The following is a 19,895-nucleotide window of genomic DNA, read 5'->3' as shown; positions in this document are numbered from 1 at the left end:
AGCTCCGGTGCCGACTATCAGTTGTCGCTGGGACGGCCACAAAGTTGAGGCCGGTCTCCATATCAACCCGGTCGGTGACTCCCAGCGACATTCCTCCGCCCATGACGGAACTCGATTCTTTGGGCAAGCTTCGTGCTCTGCGAGAGTTGATGAGAGAAAGACAGCTGGATGTATAGTAAGTGTTGTTAATCGTGACTCTGTCGACTTATCATGCTCACGTGCACAGCATCGTACCCACAGAAGACGCTCGTGAGTACCGTTGCTAAGTTGTAGCTCAGTGACCGGAAGAGAATCGAACCTGACCATGAGACTCATCTGAATACATCGCCCCTTGTGATGCTCGCCGAACTCATATCACCTCTTTCACTGGCTCAGCTGGTTGTGCTGTTATCACTCAAGATCGAGCGTTATGCTGGACGGATGGTCGATATTTCCTTCAAGCGGAGAAACAGCTGGGTCAGGGGTGAGTAGATCGTAAACAAACATGTTCATTTCACTGAAGTACAGCTGGTCACTCATGAAACAAGGAATGCCAGATGTCCTGCCTTGGAATCAATGGCTCAAGCAGGTCAGTTCTCCCAACATCTCAGACAGGTGTCGTGAACTCATGCTCCCCATCAGTACGCTTCCTCCTCAAAGATCGGCATAGATCCCACTCTCATATCCTATTCCGAGGCTATCTCTCTCACGACTCTACTCTCGGCTCATAGGAGCAAATCATCCCTCTTTCCTGTTCAAGAGAATCTCATCGATGTCCTCTGGTATTCTCGTCCTCCACGGCCTGCCAACCCCGTGTTCAGACTCGAGGAACGATTCACTGGTGAAGCATTGGGACAAAAGCTACGGTCTCTTCGGGAGAAGCTCACCAAGACGGGATCACCAGGAATGATCGTCAGTCAGCTTGACGAAGTAGCATGGCTGTTCAATCTCCGGGGGAGTGATATACCTTACAACCCTGTACGTCTACCTTCTCGTACGATTGGTGAACTGACTAGTAGGTTTTCTTCTCATATGTCATCCTCACTCCTGAGGAGTGCACGCTGTTCATACAGCCCTCCTCCATTAGCGAGACGATCAGAGAGTATCTGCACGCAAATGACGTAGCAGTGTTAGACTATGGACAATTGTGGAGTTATCTGCATACATGGGGACGACGACTCACTCAACAGCGGGAGGTAGCGTCAGAGACAACGAGAAAAGGCGACGGGAAAGAGAAGCAGATACTAGGGAGGGCCCTCACTCAAGAAGAGAGTCGAGAGGAGGGACTGGTGAAAACAGACAAGGTGTTGATCGGAGGCAAAACGAGCTGGGCAGTCGCTAAAGCTGTGGGCGAGGTACGTTCCCTGGCAGCCCACGCCACGGATGCTTACGGTTTAGAGTAATGTGGAAGTCCAGAAATCCATGATCGAACTAGCTAAATCCAAAAAGAACGCGGTAAGCTATTTTCAACATGGTTCAAGATGTCAGATGCTGACTTGCAGACCGAGATAGAGGGTTTTCGACAGTGTCATATTCGAGACGGAGCGGCTTTGGTCCGATATTTTGCCTGGCTGGAGGAGACTCTACACCGAGGCGCGAAATTAACAGAGTATCATGCCGCACAACGGCTGGAGGAATATCGCAAGTTAGTCTACGAACTTTTCGACTTTTGAGACATTGTTGACTTGTGGAGAGAAAACCAATGGTTCATGGGCTTGTCATTCGAGACAATTTCGTCGACAGGGTCGAATGCTGCTGTCATACATTATGCACCTTCTTCGGAGAATAGTGCTGTCATCGAAGTGGATCAGATATATTTGTGCGACTCCGGAGGTGGGTTTATCTCCAGATGTTCAGTCGTCGTCAGCTGATCGGTAGCACAGTATCTGGATGGTCAGTCCAACGGTCACGTACATTAGCCCCTTCTTGACGTTTAGGTACCACAGACACGACTCGGACATTGGTTAGTCAACAGGATAATTCTCATATCATCGTTGACACCACAGCACTTCGGTACACCCACATATGAGGAGAGAAGAGCTTTCACACGAGTAGTGAGTGAGAAGCCATCGTTCCCTCGTCTGATTCAGCTGACGCAGCAGCTCCAAGGCCACATCGGTAAGATATTTCTCAGACCTGCGGGTCATATTGACACTCAGCAATGGACACCATGGTTTTTCCACAAGGCACCACGGGGTACATCATCGACGCTATTGCTCGCCGTCCATTATGGTCTGACGGCCTCGACTACAGGTGTGTTCCCTTCGAACGTACGTCCAATCCCAGCTAAACATTGATAGACACTCAACAGGACACGGAGTAGGTGCATTTCTGAACGTTCACGAAGGACCCCAAGGCGTCGGTCTCCGACCAGCCTATAACGATCATCCTCTACTTGCCGGTAACGTGATCTCGAATGAGCCAGGTTATTACGCGGATGGGAAATTTGGAATCAGGATAGAAAACGTTATGATCGTCAAACCCAGTGATACGAGGAATAACTTCGGTGGTAAGGGGTATCTTGAATTCGAAAGAGTCACGATGGTGAGTCAAATCCCAAGTTCTACTTCCATTCACCTTGAGAACGACGTTTACTTATGGTATAGTGCCCGATTCAGACGAAATTGATTCAACATGATCTTCTTGTCGAATGGGAACGAAAGTGGATTAACGAATATCATAACGAGGTTCTTGAGAAGCTCACTCCTTTGTTGGAAAAGTTTGATGATTCTCGGGCTTTGGCGTGGCTGAGAAGAGAATGCCAGGATATCTGAAGGAGATTTGGGAATGATTTTGGGAAATGGGCTTCGTATTGTACGACTCGACAGATCAACTTTTCGGGGTTTGATGGAAATATTGGTAAATAACCCCTAGCTGAGGTTCTCACATCAATGACGTTTTCATCAATCTACTGATACTCAGCTCCGAACAAATTGAAATTTGAAGTGCATATTCATAACGCGATTCCCCGTCCCTTCACCATGGCTGAGTTCATTTTCGAATGACCGACATATCATCATCAAAATCCTTCGTCAAGACGTAAATTGAATCTTACGCACTTCCTTCAACGAACTTAGATGAATGATAGATAACTCCGCGACTATCTCAAATTCGAAGGACCGCATCGAGAGATTAATTCATAAATTCAAGTCGAGAAGGCGGATCGGGTTGATATAAAACAGCCAACATCTCTTCTACAAACAACACAAAACCCCGTCTCTTTATATTCTACTCAAGATGAGATCAAGGACCCACAGATCGATCGTACCTATGAACGAAAGGTCCATCCCATTCCTGTTCAAGCCCCCTACCCACAATCGAGTTTTGACCGCTTTTTGGACACATATTAAAGACGGCTCGGTGGCCCCCAGCGGAGATGAATCACAACAAGGATCCAATCCCTTCTCTGGACAGGAAGACACATTCGCCCCGAATATCATCTATCACAATGAGGATGATCAGACTCTTTCCAACAGTCCCGCCTCGAGGCACACCTCAACCTCCTCCATTCCCTTCTCTGGACAGGAAGACACATCTAACCAAAAGTCACAACATGCCTCCTATCACATGCCTGTCATTCATACTGGTAGCATTCCCAGTACCCCTGTCATTCATACTGTTACCGTTCCCAGTACCCCTGTCAATCATACTGTTATCGTCCCCAGTATCCTTGTCTCTGCAGATACTGAAGAACTGAACCAACTGGAACGGCTAAAACTCGCTAGAACTCTATTACTTGACGATCTAGCATACCGTAGTCATTGGTTTTCATTCTCTGATCGGTTTCGTCTCCCTCATAGTTGGCGACAGACGAGTCAGCACGATCAAGAAATCCGAGAAGATATGTGGCGATTAACAAGATTCATCACCGAGTTGGAGAAAGATTCTCGTTGGCCTAAAAAAGGAAAGGAGCACCCGGTCGTTGAATTATGGAGTAACATTGCTCACCTGTACAGGACTTTGCAACTACCAGAAGGGAAAGACAGGAATTCTATCCATGAGTGTGCGATGGAAATCTTGTTAGAAGCAGGTATTCGAGCTAGTGGGAGGAATAAATCGACAGAAATGTAAGTCTTTTTTCCTACCCGTCTGGTAGTGAGAGAAGTTTGAACGAAAGCTGATCATCAGGAATCATGATTCAATAATGAGGTGTACGAAAACGGCCCAGACGTTGACTGAACATACAAAACGTGCGAAATTGGAACGTGACCTCGTTGCATCTTTCTTTGTCTTGATCAGTCTGGGTTTGGCTACAGCAGTGGTTCTGTTGAGCCAAAATTCCTGTAGTGACTTGCCGGCTGGACTAGTTAGTCAGTAGTAGTAGGGGTCTACCAGTACAAGTCGAGTGAATGCCACATGCCACTTTGTCGGGTGAACATTATTATTGTGGAGGAAGTACATGAGATGCATATGAGATTAAACTTGTCACTTCTCCATTCTCTCACTCCAGTAGGCCAATCACAACTACCTTGGATCATGTTACGATCGTTAATCATATCAAACCAAGCAGGTCCATCTAAACTTCCTTACACTCCCCTAGGAATCATCCCATCCATCCCCATCAAGACTCATCTTGCCCCGAGAGCACCTTCAAGATCGTACCCATCTCGTCCCTTTTCATCCTCGAGCGTGATCAAAAAGACACACTACGAAGCACTTCGATTACCTCGAAACGCTACGAAACAACAGATCAAATCTCAATTTTATGCGGTACGCCTTGCTTCCAGCTTGTTTCCTCCAAAAAACAGGATGGAGGTTGATGGATATAGTTGAGTAAGAAACATCATCCTGACGCTCCTGGTGGAGACGCATCTAAATTTCACGAGATCAACGACGCTTATGCTACTTTAGGGGATGAAGGTAGAAGGTGAGAATATTCTAATTTCTAATCCCCTCTTATACCCCTCATGACTCTATGAGGAAACTACCGCTTTACTGAGTAGCAATGTGTCACGAGACAACGAATCGGGGGGAGATTCAGGTTGTCACTTATGTTCTTCCTACTTCTCTATTTCCTCACTGGTCAGAATGATTTACCAAAATAATAATATTCATAACTCTAGTGTTTAAGGATGTTGATACTTTTACACATATGATAAGAGAATCGTGTATATCAAGAAGATTTAAATCGTGTAAACAGCTTTGAAACTGATTCAATAGAAAATCATACGATACTTCTTTCCAACCCCATTCTTCCCCTTCGAATCATTTACATCCATCACATCTCTCACATTCCCCATTATCACGTTCTTCATCAGGTCCACATAGAGCATGGCAACGTCCTAATCCATCCGCTCGTTCCAATTTCACCCCGAACGATCATCTAAACTCGCATCCACATACCTACCCTCGTCAACATTACAACCCCAGTACAGTCTTTGGAAGGAGGAAAGATACTGAAGCTGCTAGAACGACTCATGATCCTCCACAAGGGGGAGAAAGTATGTTATGGAGAATCGGATTAGTGGTGGGTTTGCTAATGGCCGTCATTTCTTTCGGGGGAGGTTTGACGGCTAGTGCGGAGGGATTTGGATCCGAGTTAGATCGGTCCAAAGAGGATGATTGGGTGAAGAGGGAAAGAGACGATGGGACTGGGCAGGATCCATAAGGGGCATTGAAGATGGATTGGGGGGAGAGAAAGTGAGAGGAGGAATGATGATGGCTGCTTGCATATGCATTATCATCTTATGTCTGTCGCCTAACTATTCACTCGTGTGCGAGGTACCAAAGGGAAATAGTCGACTTGTAACACAGTCAGGCCGTCGTCTGCAAGGATAAATTTTGTTAATTTGATTATCATATAGTTACTCAACTTAAAGATGATTTCCAAGCAAATCCACGAAAAATTCCTTAAGATAATCAAGACTATGTAAATCCTGCATGAGATAACCCGATGTTGAGCATAAACAGATAACAATTGATCTCCTTCAAAATCTACTCTTCTGCCTTCTTCGTCTCCTCATCTTCTCCCGCTTTCACCTCCTCTATCGGTCGAGGCTCTGCCGTTTCTTCCATTACCACATCCTCGTCTTTCCCCTCCTCTTTCTCCGCCGTCAAAACAGGCGGTGTCCCTCTTTCACCACTTATCCTGGCTCGAGTAGGCGATCTGGACGTTTCCTTTACAGGAGAACTCTTCGCACTCGTCGTCTTCTCCATCTCATCCTCCCTCCTCTTGTCATCTTTCACAGAAGGTGATTTAACAACCGATGCTTCCTTCTCATCTCTAGGTGTGACGGATTGTGAAATGACTCCAGGGACCGAGGTCGATACTGGCCATGGACCAGGCATTGGGCTGGAAATACGAGGCGTGTTGAGCACTTCAATGACCATTCGTTTCTCCTTTTCCTTCTCCACTCGGGCGGGGGAGCTACCTGGAAGGTTGATATCCGCTTTGGGGCGTTTGTGGGAAAGATTCGCTTCGGCCGGTGATGGAGGATCTGGACGTTTGCCATTACCTTGCAAGAGTGAAGCTATTGGACTGGTCGAAACGCTACGCGAGGTACCGTTTATTGAAGGACGATCCCCATGAAGAGTCATCAAAGCGTCTGCTGCGCCTTCATCATAGTCTGCAAAGAGTCAGCTTCGGTCTCAATCGTTTCACAGACTGAACGATATGACAGAGTTGATGCGATCGGAATGATACTAGCAGAAGGACACGGTGACATATGAGGGACAGTGAAACACTTACCCTCGTCAATTGTCCTGCTGGGTGGAGCAGGATGCCTCGGAGTCTGTTGATGCGTGCTCGACATGCTTCCTGCCGGACTGCTCGCATTGGTAGGTCTCGGACTTGTCTCCTCCATACCTCCTCTGAAACCTGACTGTTTCGCTGACCCCGGTCCTGCTTTCTTTCCACTTCCAGGAGTCTTATCATCCCTCGTTCGCTTCGATCTCTCGTCCGTCTGACCAGCCTTGCGTTTGGAGCCCGCCTTGCTGCTCATGCTCAGCGCAGGACTGGGCGCCCGCAAGTCGTCAGGTCTCAGATCGCGTGATGCGGATGCATGTCGATGTCCCGGACCAGGTTGTCCATTGCTGGCTTCGTCGTAGCGCCTTTGGGGCTCGAATGGACCTGGACCGGGTGGAGGAGCGCGATTATCATAGTATCCATAAGGTTGTTCGGGGAACGCAGGTGGACGGCCGTATTCTGAGATACGAGGCGACGGTTGACGAGGACCATGTGAAGGCGGACCACGTTCTTGCAAACGGGGTGAAGGACCTCGGGGATCCATGACAGCACCCATCTGTGGACCACGAGATCGGTCTCTCCATTCTTTCTCTTCTCTCTCTCGATCTTTGTGACTGACAGAAGGGTGGGCAGGATGTCCGTGATACACTTCCCTCCTTCTAGGCGAAGTGGGTGATTCGGCGCGTCTATGAGACATCTCTGATCCTGGATCAAATCTTGTTCCCCCACCAAAGGCCGGACCTTCTCTAATATCTCGTTCACGAGGGGTCTCCGACCTGTCCACTTCGATCGGCGCCAAGGGCGCGTGTCGGGACATAGCGCCTCGACTCTCATCTACGTGGTTTAGAGGTGGGGGAACTGCACCTCCCCTGAAGAGAGGTGGTGAATGTGCTCGAGTCTCCGGAGGTGCCAAGTCTCGGGCCGAGGGAATAGGTCCATCTCCTCTGATGTCGTGTTGCCCAGGGCGAGGAGACACTGCTGGCGAGCCCTGAGTGGGTAGGTTTTGGGCAGGAGCGGCGCTGTAAGCCGAGGGATGAACGTCTACCGGTCCGGGTGCAGGGGGGAGAGGCCCATTGTTGTTTCCGACATTGTGTAGCATCTGTAACCGCTGTTTGATAGCAGTATTGTTGGGATCGAGATCTGTGGCGCGAGTATAGGCATCGATGGCGTCGGTGATCTGGTTATTACACGACTCGTACAAGCTACCGAGATTGTACCAAACCTCGCTGATGAAAGGGTTGAGGCGTATGGCTCTAGAATAAGCGTCGAGTGCGTCACGGTACTGATTGATTTGGTAGTAGAGAACACCGATGGAGCACCAGAATGTCGGATTGCGTCCGTCCCTATACACGGCTTGTTGATAGGCTTCGTATGCTTTGTTGTAACGTTGTCCAGACATGAATGCGCGACCCAACAGATACCAGCTCTGAGCATCCGTGTTTTCTGTGCATTCAGTACAGCGACTGGGAAACCGATTGAAATTACGCACCTGTCTCTAAACTCTTTGTCAGATATTCTACTGCCTTTTCTTGGTCCGCGAAAGGCGCGCCGGGCTGGTGATACAGCCATCCCAATTGTTGAAGTACTTTGGCGTGATCTGGTTGCTGGCTCAGAACCCGCATATAAGCATCTCGAGCGGCCTCGTACTGCACTGTCAGCTTGTACAGATTATGTTGACGGTGACCCACATCTCTGTCCTGTTCATATACATGACCTAACTGGAACCAGATGTCGTAAGTGGTAAGAGGTCTAGGTGGGTTGTTGAGAATATACCGGAAACACTGGTCGTCATCAGTTTGCTTCACACAAAAGTCATGTGCACTCACGTCTAGACTGGCTTGGTATTTACGTTGATGTTTATAGATGATACCGAGACGGAAGTAGATTTCATTCGCTTTGTCAAAATCTGGCCCATATCAGCTGAGCCTTACGATTAAGCCTTTGACTCACTGGGATCCATTTTCAGGACGCTTGAGAAGGCTTCCTCAGCATGTTCAAACGATCCATACCTGTCGTACAATATGCCGATACCATACCACAATTTTGGTTCCTGATGATATAAGCGAAGTCGAAGCACGCTCAGGTAGCACATACCTTAGGGTTGCTGAGATGATACAATGCTTGCTGATATGCAGTATATGCTTTTGGTAGATCGTCCTTCATGAGGAGACAATGACCTGCGTCGATCAGTTCGTACGTCATGAGGCTCATCAATCGGACTCACCCATCGAACCCCACACCTCCCCATTGTCCTGCTTGATATTCAAAATTCTCTCAAAATATTCGATAGCCTTATCAAAGTTATCCCGACTGCGATGTATTGAGGCAGCGGCGTTTAGAGCACTTATGGAATTCGGGTTATGGCGGATGGCGTTTTCGAAGGCGGATAAAGCTCGGTTTTCGTCTCGCATCTGTTCCGCAACAGCCCCTGTCTGATCAGCAATGGGTCTTTGTAGTTTGGCCGACGCACCGATAAGTGTCCAGGTATTTTCATTTGCGATCGCGAGCTGCGCGAAGATACTTTCTTGCTTTTCTTTCCCCGCGCGCGCGACCGCGCTGATTCCCGAAGGAACGGGAGTGCCGCGAGCGTGGCCATTGGAGACTGCATTGGGCGGGGCGACTTCCGATGGCCCAGCGATCATTTGACCGGGATGTCCAACGGCAGGCCCGGATGGACCGTTAGGGACATGTCTGGAGGAGTGATGCTGATATGATGGATGCGCGCCTGGGGGTGGAGCGGAGTAGGTAGGTCCTGCTGAATGACCATAAGATGGCTGAGGGTGATGATGATGTGGACGACTCATGCGAGCATCTGTCATGGCTGAAAAGGTGAGGCGAGCTAGAGGGTGTATGTTAGCGACGAGACTTGACATTGTTACTGCTGCGATAGGGACGTGAAGAGATCTATAGCAACCTGAAGCTGGAACGAGTTGGGGGAAAGAAGTGGGAGAAGAAGTGGTGGATTATGAGAATGGTTTGAAGCTCTGTTGCGGTGTATGAGGAAGACGGTCCTTTGAAGTCGAATTTGACGTTAGCGTGGAAACGAGGGAAGAGTCTTGAGACTCGGCGGTAGTTGATGAAAAGTGTTTGATGTTGATGGAAGGCGACGGAACGTCGCAGTGGGAGAAAGACGGCGTAAATGGTTGGGAATGTGAGAGAGTGAGAGAGAGGGAAAAACCTGGGCCAGAACTCACTTGACCGATGAAAGGTGAGTGTGAACTGCTACGAACAGCGTGGGATCGCCGCCCGATAAAGACAGACGACCGGATCTTGACTCTGGACTCTTGATCAACCAGGCCAAATTTGACGTCGTATGTCCAGTAGCCAGCAAGAAAGTGAGCAGGTTGAGTAGAAGAAGGGGAGGGGGAGGAGGAGGAGGGAGAACGTCGTCGAGTGAGAAAAGATCGATCGGAAAGAGAGCCGAACAAGCGAGGAGAGGAAAGAGAGTGGTTGATGAGAGACTATTGGTGGTGTTGATAACGCGGAACGTGTTGACCTTTTTCCTCTTTCACCAAGCTACGTGTCGTGTCCTGAGGTGAGACTAGTGTATGTAGTCCGGGTCTAGGTGATCAAAGGAGATTTGTCGATGCAAGGGAGGCGATGTGGGGAGGAGGGAGGGAGGGAAGAAAGGGGTGGGTGGGTCGTGCGTCGCGGGTCTAAAGGGTGGAATGAAAGCATGTCGCACGTCCCCGCCCAATGATCGTGGCCGAGGGCCGTGGGTCGGTCGGTAGTGTGGATTAGGACGCACAGGCGCACAGGTGCCAAAGGAGTGTTCGCCATCCACGACCAATATCAGGGGCATCAAGGGATGCGTTAATGGCATCAAGGCGTATTGCGGCAAGAGAGTCGTCATTGAGCAAAAGGCAAGCGAGAAACATGATGACGCCGGAGTGACCGGGTTATCACAAGGGCCCAAAGGGGGGTTCCCCAAGTCGTACGTGGAGGGATGTGCGTTTTCCGAAGTCGGCACAAGGGTCGGATCGTCGGCATGGACAATGAAGAAGGAGTGAAGTCGGTGAATGAGAGGAGGGGGGTCAACAAGAGGTACAGTATCAGCATGAAATCTACATATAGTGACATGTCATGACAATCTAACAGGTGCCACCGACCTCGCATTGATTGACAAATGTTCCGCGGGGGGAATCACATGGTGTTGGATAATACTAAAGAGGTGAATGAATATGGGGGGACGATCGCTCACCAGATGTATGAATCGACTGTTTCTCCCTCTGGACTCTTCCTGACGACCAAGATTTACTCGTCTCACCTGGGACGAAACCGGTCGCCCGACAGATATATAACCCCTGTGTGATCGTCGACCGTATGAGATCTGACAAACGTCTGTGGTGGTCGAACGTGATGATCGACTTGTTTTACGCTTGAATCCACTCGGGTATCAGAGAAGAAGAAATGTGTTTGAGACGTTGTTCGGAGGGTATATGGATGCAGACGTGGCGAGAGAAAAGGGATGCACCGATGTGTAATGTGGAGAGATGAAGAAGAAGGAGGAAGAAGGAAGGGGCGTTTGTGGATTCGCAGGTCGACATTTGGACTGGACCGTTCAGGGCGACAACTTGAGCCGCTTGGCCCCTCAGGGCAAGGCGCTAAATCCCCGATCAAAAAGTCTAATCTCCCCGATACCGAGTATTCGAGAATCGACACTACTTCTGCCACTTTGAGTCGTACATTGAACCTCCACTCGGCACTCACCCCAGCGTAGCTCTTGGATCTTCGGACCTGGATCCTGACGTCGTCCTGACACTTTTCGTCACTGAACGGGATGTCATGACTGCGTAACTCTGATTGGCCAGAGGGGATGCAAGAGTACCACTGCTAGTACCATCTGCCGGTCTGCCACTGTGCCACTTACATTATTATCACCAAAACGTCCATCCCTATCCCTCCGAGCACGAGCATGAATCAGCAATTCAGCAAACTTTGCCCAGACAGTCTCGTGGCAAAGCACCGAGCAGCAGAAGAGGAGAATCTGCTGACGCATCTCGCAGATCTAAAAGAAGCTTCAAAACACATGCAACCTCTTTCTCCAACGACCAAACCCCTGAGCGACGCCACCGGAGCGTATCAGATGAAAGACTTCCGACCAAACTTCCGACTGTACTGACTCTTCAGGTCCCGGTGATTCTACTTGGCCCAATCGGGACGCGATCCGTAGCTGAATGCTTTTTCTTTCGCATGACTGGCAGACACATGAAAAAGACTTCTCACGGGGGAGTGTCGGAGGTTCAGAGCTGATCAGGAGGACGTAACTATGAGAGGGAGAGGCGAAGAACGGAAGTAGATCATATTGCCAGTTTCACTCACTGGCGGTCGGGATGGTCGGGATGATTAGATCAACGTCACCTTCGTATTTCTATCCACTTAATTACCAACATGCATCTTTTGTGCACTCCTGCCACAAGGGGGCAAGGGACATCCTAATCGTCACGAATTCAAATGTCAATCACAATATGCCATCTATCACATGATGCATATGCACTCATGCAGCTGGTACTCGTTTTCATGCTACATCTACTTCCGCTACAATAACGCCGTCGTTAGGCGATCCATCACACTTGCACTCCAATTCCATCACTCTCCTCACCCCTTGAATCTTCTTTGTCGTCCTCTTCATCTCTCCCGCCATCCAACACAAATGACCTCTCTACCAGAATCTCAAACCTCTACTCTACTAGATATCGTCGCTATAGCAGACAACTTCCCTCCCTTCCCAACTCCCTATCCCACTCATCATCCAATAACATTAGAACCATACGTCCCCTTTCACCTCACCCAAGAAGATTATCAAAATCATTTATCTCCCGTTGGTCTAGTACGTTCTCCCGTACTGGACGAACTACTCAATCTCAACTGTCCAGACTTTCTTTTCATCCGATCGTCATCACCCGGAGAAGACGGAAGATGGAAGAATGATGTGGACTGTGTTTGTTTCTCGTCGGAAGTGGTCAAAGGGGGACATGAGGAGAAGGGCAGGGTGATGCAATCTCTTGCGGAGCGATGGAGGGATGAAGGAAAGTTTATGAGTCGTCTTGAGGGTATGTAAGAACCCCCTTTCCTCTCTCATTCAATTTAATCCAAATCGCGATTTTCCAACAGGTAGAACCCCAGCCTGAAAGTCATGTCTCTCCTTGATACCGACTACTACTACAATGATAGAGGTTCAGAAAGACATTGACTAGGATACGCATGAGTGAGGATTGATGTCCAGGATGGAGAAACGAGAAATATATGATTTACGCCGATCCGAGATCATCAGCTTTCAAGACAATACCAATAGGAACGATGAGTAATGGAGCGTTCTCTTTGGAAAGAGCTGCATGTGCACTATTTGGATTTATGACTAATGGTGTGCATATGACTGGTGAGTTTTTGTCTATTTCCCATACTTTCTCTTTCGTCACCATCTCTCCATTTGCCTTGGCATTCCCTACTCTGTCTTCTCGTCTAAACTCCACCGTTCCCGCTGACCACTCCATGCTTGTCTCTCATCCGACATATCCCTTCTCATACTTATAGCTACAGTCTGGAGAATGAAGAAGCTGACATGTAGCGTACGAAGGAGAAGGATCTTCCATGAAGATTTGGGTCCCAAGGCGAAGTCCCACCAAACCTACGTATGTTCACCTTCTCTTGTCCCTCCCCCCATCGCGTCCTTCATTACTTGCTTCTCTCCATTTGAGACGTCATGAAGCTGATCTCTAGCTGGCCTAGTAAACTGGACAACGTGAGTCACAAGGGCCATATCAAGATACATGGTCCATGGGCTGATGGATAGAGCGTAGCTGGGGGAATACCAGCAGGTATGGATCCTCTTACTTGTATGATCAAAGAGTGTGCAGAAGAGGCGAGTTTGCCAGAAGATTTGGTTCGGAAAAGAATACGGTATGTCATGTCTTTCCTCACATCCGATTCTACCCAATTTCATCCCAAGTTTCACAAGGATTCCAACAGAAAATCTTACTGAGAGATCATTGGAGAATCGAGATTTTCGTTACTGAATGTTGTGAAGATTATCCAAGACTCTGTAAGAAAGTTAGGAGAGAAACGTTAGTGACTAGACAAAGTCGAGAGATCGGGATAAAAAGGGATATGTTAACGCGTGATCTGACCAACAGAAATGTAGGATCCGTATCGTATTTCTACATCACCCCTGATGGTTATCTACAACCTGAGATAGAATACACATATGACCTTTCTTTACCACCTCGTGATTCTGTGGAATACGTCGAACCACATCCATGTGACGATGAAGTGGAATCTTTCGCCGTGAGTCGTTGTACAATTTTTTGGCAGCACGGTACACTCACAAATGTCGATCCCATCACAGTTCATTTTCCTTCCGGGTAGCATGTCATGAGAGATACTAAATAGCAGTTGATGAGTATCCCAGAAGTACTAGACGCCTTACATGACAGACAATTCAAACCGAATTGTGGTCTCATCCTCGTGGATTTCTTGATTCGACATGGCTTCGTGACACCGGAGAACGAACCGAATTTACATTCGACGGGAGTGAGGATGCACCGTCAATTAGGAGTGGCAGTACCTTCTACTTGAAATCTCTCCATTCTTTCTTCTTCTTGACTTCCGGATGAAACTCCCCAGTAACTCAAAAGGAATACCATCTGTCTTATTTGTCCTTCTGCTTGATCAATGTCAGTATTTGTAGCGAAGCGAATGTACATGCATATGCAGGGTATGGATTCATGCTGGATACGAATGAGTTGGGGCTAAAAGACTTGATTGAGGCAAGTTCAAGAACGATCTGCGTTGATGATGGAGGATGAGATATCTCATGTGGGTTGAGCTTGCCGTTGTTCTTGTAATTTCGATTGTAAGACCCCAACGACACTTTGGACATTGTCTTGTTTCTTTTCTATGGCTTTTTGTAAAGTTTCAAGGTTTTGTTGTACGAAGTTGGATTTAGAAGTGTAATGTTGTCTCGCCTCTGATTTTGTCTGTGGGTTAGATATCGTTGCGTCTGACCAAGATCACTGCGGGGTAGCGAACACACATTAATGAGTTCATGATGGTCGCTATGTTGAATTACATGATTAATCAAAAAGTTAGAACATCGACGTCAAGAATAGTTTCGATTCAGACTGAGAGGAATGTGAAGGAAATACGTAACAGATGAATGTATGGACTTTTAATATGGTGAAGGTCGAAGTTGAGTTAACGATGATAATAGAGCGAACTGGGGAGGAAGTGGAGATCAACTATAAGAAGAAACGGAGATACAGTCGAAAGAAGGTACTTGAGGAAAAAGGGTTCAAAAAACACAAGAATGACGTAGAAGAAAACGAACATACTTTTCTAACATAATATCCCGTACCTACATCCACCACCACATATTCCGGATCATTAATCTTACCTGGGACGTAAAGACTGCTAGTGAGAGGGACGAGTATTTCTTTTCCTACATTCATCAACTGTCTCATCTCAACATATATCACATATTCCCTTTTAGACTTTTGGTACAATGACCAAGACCAAAGAAATTACATGCAGGGAGATCAAAAGTAAGCATAGAGAGGGATGAAGTTATGTATATGTGAAAGAAGAGATGACGGATTTAAAAGATGATAAGATATTTCAAACGAACCTTTGGATTTAGGTGTTAATTCACCTATATCATTCACACAAGCTTTAAATTTAGCTTGAGCTTGTTTGAGTTGAGAATACGAGTTTGTGAGATGGTCTAATTCCTATACCTCAGTTCTGTCCTTGATCACTCTGAAGGGTATTTCCTCTACTCTATTATTACCCACGAGAAATGATGAGTCTAAAGTACATCGATGTTAAAGAGTGGGAGATGAAGTGTTTATTGGGAGAGATTGAGCAGAATATGTAAGTCGGATTTGAGTGAGGATATGGCTATATAGTAGTATGAGAAAGATGGAGGAAAGGTAAGGATTACAGGATGACAGGAGGTGAAGGTGATTGTAGGAATGCTGCTGATGGGAGAATATCACTCACCGCATCAAGTTGTTTTTTGACTTCTTGTAGTTGAGCCGGACTCAGATCGGTGATATCTATTTGTTGTTCCGTCATACTTGAAGCACTGGTGATGTATCTAGGAGGTGAAATGCAACATGCAACAGCTCAAGGGCTGAAAGATGATGTACAGTAGGAGGACAGATGTGGCACTATAAATGTGGCGGTCATTCCGTGAAGATCTGCCAATGGTACTTAAGGTATGGTTACGTGCAAGCAGATACATTATGAACATGGGTACATTAGATGGTTTTCAACTTGCAGCGTAATTTAAAAGTCCTATAGTCATCCATCCACTTCCCCCTTGTCCCTGATCCTCAAACTAGCCATAGTCTCAAAATAACTCGTCGGGACGTATGTATGCGAATCAAAGCTATCGGAACCTCCGCCATATGTCAAATACTCCGCCAATAGACTATCTGGTATGGCCGGAAGATCTTCCGCCTGCGTCAATCAGTCATGTACCTTCTCAATTGGGACAAAGTATGAGAGAATAGGACCAAGTGAGAAACTCACACCATACATGAACAAAGCTTGCATACCCATGATTTGATGAGCGGTGATATGACAGTGAATCAACCATGCTCCTCTGGTATGTCAGTGACCACTCGAAAACATCAAATCAATTGTCAACAAAATGAATGTAAATGTGTAGCAAGAAAGTGGAGACCTGGGAGAGATGACAGTGTCAGCAAAAGGGAGATAAGAACTGACGGATCCGACACTTTGATCCTGAACAAACGCCATCCGCCCGGACCATCATCATCAATGACGGAACTATTGTAACTCTCTCCAGGTCCGGAATAAACCACACTCGTGTCTCGAAGATACGGTGAGCCTTTCATACTGGCTCTAGATGTGTTCAGAGCGGTGTAAGAGAAGTTACCAGGTCCGTAGCCCATATCCCAATACTATTCTTCAGCTCGAGAAACGACTTCCAGTTGTTCGATCCGGTGTGTATTCAGAAAGAAGGGGCAAGGAAGGATGGACCTTGGTATGACATGACTGATGCATACCTTAGCACCATGGGTGTGAAATGGATGTGCCTCCACCATTCCAGACGTGGGTCCTGCTCGATTTTGTATCCTATCTATCAGCTCTAAGCGATCAAGTGTTCAAAGCTTACACAATATCCAATACCTCTCCCAATTTCGCGGGATAAGTATTGGACCCAATATCATAACCTCCATTTTGCAAAGCCGTAGTATCTTCCTGTCAATATTATCACCATAAAGTCCCAGAAATATGCTTACAATTCGGCATTCGTTTGTCCTCTGTTTCATTGTAGAGTTGTATTAAATACGGCACATTTGGCAAAGTTGAATTGTTCAATTGTCCATTGATCGACCATCGGAATCCTTGCATATCGACCATTTGTTGAGCGTTCAAAATCTGCAATTTCAATTGGGGTTTTGTAGGCGGAAGTGAAAACATACAATGATTCGTGTTACTTCTTCATCGGAGGGAGGGTATTCGGATTGATTCCATTGTTTGAAGTCCCTGACGTCGTCAACGGTCGATAGCAGAATGAAGCGTACACCAGCAGGGTTGAGTGCTAAAGGAAGAACGCCAGGTGAGGGAGAGAGAGAAAACCAACCCAGATACCCATCCAAAAACCTCATCAGGCAGAGGGACGGTTTCATTTAGACCGACCGGAGTGGGCTCTTGACTGATAGAATTCCGAGTGAAGGAATCGGAAGTTGCAGAGGAGTCATATGACCACACTGCTGAGCCATTGACACGGGTAGGACGCCACATGGTTCTCAGACGCCAATACCAGCTACAAATCAGCACTGTGATACTTGTCTATCATCCGGTGATAATTTTAGCGCTTTCGGGATAAAGACGCCCACAGTTAGTTGTGAGAAGGTCTGTGAACTCACTCGCTTTGGGTAGGATTGTCCATAGTCTCAATCAACACCGAGTATCTCTGACCAACTCCCATCTCCAAACTCGTCACGGGAAGAGGCTCCACGTAAGTCCCCTTCTTTGTCAGCATCGGTTGTTCTCATCACCGTATCAATTTACGTACAGTCATGTTCCAAGAGGAGACGAGTGGGAATAGGGGGAAGAAGGAATACTCACGTCAACTTCGAAAACAGTCATGTTGTGTCCTTCAAGTGCCAATCCCACATAGCTCAGACTGGTAGAAGAAATGATCCTAACCCTATATCGTGTACTAGGTTTCACCAGCTGCTTGTTGTTCCCACAACCAGTGCCGCAAGTCTGGCCCGGGAGTAAAACGGAAGCATTACATACGCCTTGAGCATTCCCATTGACCAGTAAGCTCTGCGGTTCACCCAGCCAGCCGAAAACGGTGGTATTGAGGAGACCGGCGATGATGACGTCGTCCGTTGCCTTGTATCAGATTACCATTTTCTTCCATGCCCTCAAACCGGGCAATCTTAGTCATGATGCGTCAGTGAAAGATGGGGGAGAATGGACGGAGGGAGATGGGGAGGGAGGAAAAGACTGTTCGGCTTTGAGTAAACCGGTATCACAATTACTCACATGGTAGTAATCCGAAATCATCATGACGATCTCTTCGTCATACTCTACAGGACAGTCTGTTTTGTTGACTTGTTCGACAATGACAGGTCCTTGAGCAGTTCCAACTTGGTTCTGAACATGGGAATGATACCAGTATGTCCCGTAGAAACCTGCCATCAGTCGACGTTCCTTCTACTCTTCCTTACGAGAACACTGTCCAAAACTTCTGCCATCGCTACATATATATACACAGGATCCTACCACATTGACATGATATAATAGAGGAAAAGATACCGGGCCGTAGAGTATAGGAAAGCAATTTTGCAAATTATGTCACCCACCGTACTCCAGTTGAAACTCGTAATCGTAGAAATCTCCGGGAGGTATAGGCCATCCACTAGCTTGAGGCGTTCCATCGCTGAACGGACTAGCATACTGAGAGAACCCGTGGAAATGCACTGTGGTATTTTGGTCAGGCAGATCGTTGTAAACCCTAACCCAGTAATGTTGACCTTCTTGGAATGTCAACAGGGGTCCTGGAGAGGTTCCTAAACATCAGCTCATCGAGTGATAGAGGTACCTGGAGCTAAATGAGTGGACTGATTCATGAGGTCCACAGATTACCACGGATACACAAGGGACGAGTAACAGTGTATAAAGATGTAATTTGCAGGGAAGACAAGTCCATTGATAGATGAAGTAGGGTTGTGAAGACATTTGGAGGAAGAAACTTCAAGGAAGAACTCACCATTGATCACCACAGATTGCCTAGGTTGACAATCACTATACAAAGTCGTTTCGCTCACTCTAAGAATATAATCAGGCTGCCAGGCATTTACTCGCAAGAAACCAGCTGTAAAGCCCAGTAGGCCAATGGGAACCTGACAGTTGAGAAACATTGAAACTCAAGCCAAGTGGACGTCGTTCTATAGTGAAAGATAGCGAGTCTCGCCTCTGACAACTCAGTTAGCTTACAGGTATCACACTCAAGAGAGAGGAGGAGGAGGAGGATGACCAGAGAAAGAAGAATATGAGGCATTTTGGGGTTTGGAGAAAAGGACGAAGAAGATCGGTCAGTCGGGCATATGTGATGCTAGTGACATCAGTAGATCAGAATCACACGAAGGCCGAAGGACGGGAAGGATTGCGGGAGAAGATTGAATGAGAGGGGGGAAACTCGTACTTTGTTTCTTGTTTAATGAAAGGATATTGACGTTAGATGTTAGAGTCTCAGTGAGTGATAGAATGAATCATGAGTTGGCCGAACGGGTTTACTTGTCAGATATCCTGTGCTATTAGCATGTCGACTTCTCAAGAGGACGAGAGGAAGGATGAATATAGCATTCTCATTAAAAGTAAGTGGAGTCACCATGTCTCGCAGAGAGGTCTGGTAATACATGCAATTGAATAATCATTGAAACATGGGCAAAGGACAGTAGTAGAGTAGGCAGTAAGTATTGAAGACGGGAGAAAGGATTCTACACTCACCTTGACATCCCGCAGGCGATAGGCTAATTTTTTATCCCCCCGCCCCCTCCGTCATTATCTTTCTGTCTCATGAGTTCTTATTCTACGTTATTGTGGTTCAGCGCACAGTGAGTACATGTACAGTACATATCTCGAAATAGGAAATGACAGATGACAGGCGAATGGGACGAAGTAAAGTTTCGATGGTCGCGCGTGACAACGACACGTAACATGAATGAATGACGTTGTCATGCTATGA

At 47.2% G+C, this 19,895-nt stretch overlaps 7 protein-coding genes across 7 annotated transcripts; 3 read left to right on the top strand and 4 right to left on the bottom strand.

The window, feature by feature from the left end:
- Positions 1-101: 101 nt before the first annotated feature.
- Positions 102-2,753, top strand: TREMEDRAFT_32810 (uncharacterized protein; the record flags this gene model as incomplete). Its single annotated transcript, XM_007005928.1, has 15 exons — positions 102-175; positions 227-249; positions 310-463; positions 508-568; positions 622-957; positions 999-1,334; positions 1,378-1,434; positions 1,482-1,624; positions 1,673-1,830; positions 1,917-1,942; positions 1,986-2,033; positions 2,082-2,097; positions 2,139-2,232; positions 2,280-2,523; positions 2,586-2,753. 15 exons carry the CDS (start codon positions 102-104, stop codon positions 2,751-2,753), a joined length of 1,938 nt encoding a protein of 645 aa, XP_007005990.1.
- A 463-nt stretch (positions 2,754-3,216) lies between these two features.
- Positions 3,217-5,587, top strand: TREMEDRAFT_63707 (uncharacterized protein; the record flags this gene model as incomplete). The annotated part of the gene is made up of 5 exons (XM_007006062.1): positions 3,217-4,046; positions 4,108-4,289; positions 4,430-4,689; positions 4,749-4,846; positions 5,140-5,587. 5 exons carry the CDS (start codon positions 3,217-3,219, stop codon positions 5,585-5,587), a joined length of 1,818 nt encoding a protein of 605 aa, XP_007006124.1.
- Positions 5,588-5,762: 175 nt separating this feature from the next.
- TREMEDRAFT_74309 (uncharacterized protein) lies at positions 5,763-9,537 on the bottom strand (the record flags this gene model as incomplete). The annotated part of the gene is made up of 8 exons (XM_007006190.1): positions 5,763-6,545; positions 6,668-8,107; positions 8,154-8,310; positions 8,353-8,445; positions 8,491-8,570; positions 8,615-8,714; positions 8,759-8,841; positions 8,889-9,537. 8 exons carry the CDS (start codon positions 9,535-9,537, stop codon positions 5,914-5,916), a joined length of 3,234 nt encoding a protein of 1,077 aa, XP_007006252.1. The 3' UTR covers positions 5,763-5,913.
- A 1,500-nt stretch (positions 9,538-11,037) lies between these two features.
- Positions 11,038-11,581, bottom strand: TREMEDRAFT_63705 (uncharacterized protein; the record flags this gene model as incomplete). The annotated part of the gene is given in 3 exon segments (XM_007006061.1): positions 11,038-11,254; positions 11,375-11,515; positions 11,535-11,581. 3 exon segments carry the CDS (start codon positions 11,579-11,581, stop codon positions 11,038-11,040), a joined length of 405 nt encoding a protein of 134 aa, XP_007006123.1.
- A 715-nt stretch (positions 11,582-12,296) lies between these two features.
- Positions 12,297-14,239, top strand: TREMEDRAFT_44834 (uncharacterized protein; the record flags this gene model as incomplete). Its single annotated transcript, XM_007006004.1, has 7 exons — positions 12,297-12,717; positions 12,891-13,043; positions 13,233-13,296; positions 13,385-13,406; positions 13,458-13,564; positions 13,798-13,948; positions 14,057-14,239. The coding sequence occupies exons 1-7, from the start codon at positions 12,318-12,320 to the stop codon at positions 14,237-14,239; spliced, it is 1,080 nt and encodes a 359-aa protein (XP_007006066.1). The 5' UTR covers positions 12,297-12,317.
- Positions 14,240-14,475: 236 nt separating this feature from the next.
- TREMEDRAFT_63703 (uncharacterized protein) lies at positions 14,476-15,736 on the bottom strand (the record flags this gene model as incomplete). Its single annotated transcript, XM_007006060.1, has 4 exons — positions 14,476-14,640; positions 14,995-15,101; positions 15,288-15,390; positions 15,662-15,736. The coding sequence occupies 4 exons, from the start codon at positions 15,734-15,736 to the stop codon at positions 14,476-14,478; spliced, it is 450 nt and encodes a 149-aa protein (XP_007006122.1).
- Positions 15,737-15,964: 228 nt separating this feature from the next.
- On the bottom strand, positions 15,965-19,208 carry Tmmco3 (multi-copper oxidase laccase-like protein; the record flags this gene model as incomplete). The annotated part of the gene is made up of 14 exons (XM_007006059.1): positions 15,965-16,123; positions 16,196-16,268; positions 16,394-16,590; positions 16,696-16,765; positions 16,806-16,887; positions 16,933-17,071; positions 17,116-17,179; positions 17,277-17,459; positions 17,563-17,663; positions 17,765-18,037; positions 18,191-18,339; positions 18,511-18,717; positions 18,918-18,952; positions 19,009-19,208. 14 exons carry the CDS (start codon positions 19,206-19,208, stop codon positions 15,965-15,967), a joined length of 1,932 nt encoding a protein of 643 aa, XP_007006121.1.
- Between the last annotated feature and the right edge of the window lie 687 nt (positions 19,209-19,895).

This window comes from Tremella mesenterica (genome assembly GCF_000271645.1).
Source record: "Tremella mesenterica DSM 1558 unplaced genomic scaffold TREMEscaffold_9, whole genome shotgun sequence".
Lineage (NCBI taxonomy): Eukaryota > Fungi > Basidiomycota > Tremellomycetes > Tremellales > Tremellaceae > Tremella > Tremella mesenterica.
The sequence above is the reverse complement of the archived record's forward strand: the minus strand, read 5'-3'. Positions and strand labels throughout refer to the sequence as shown.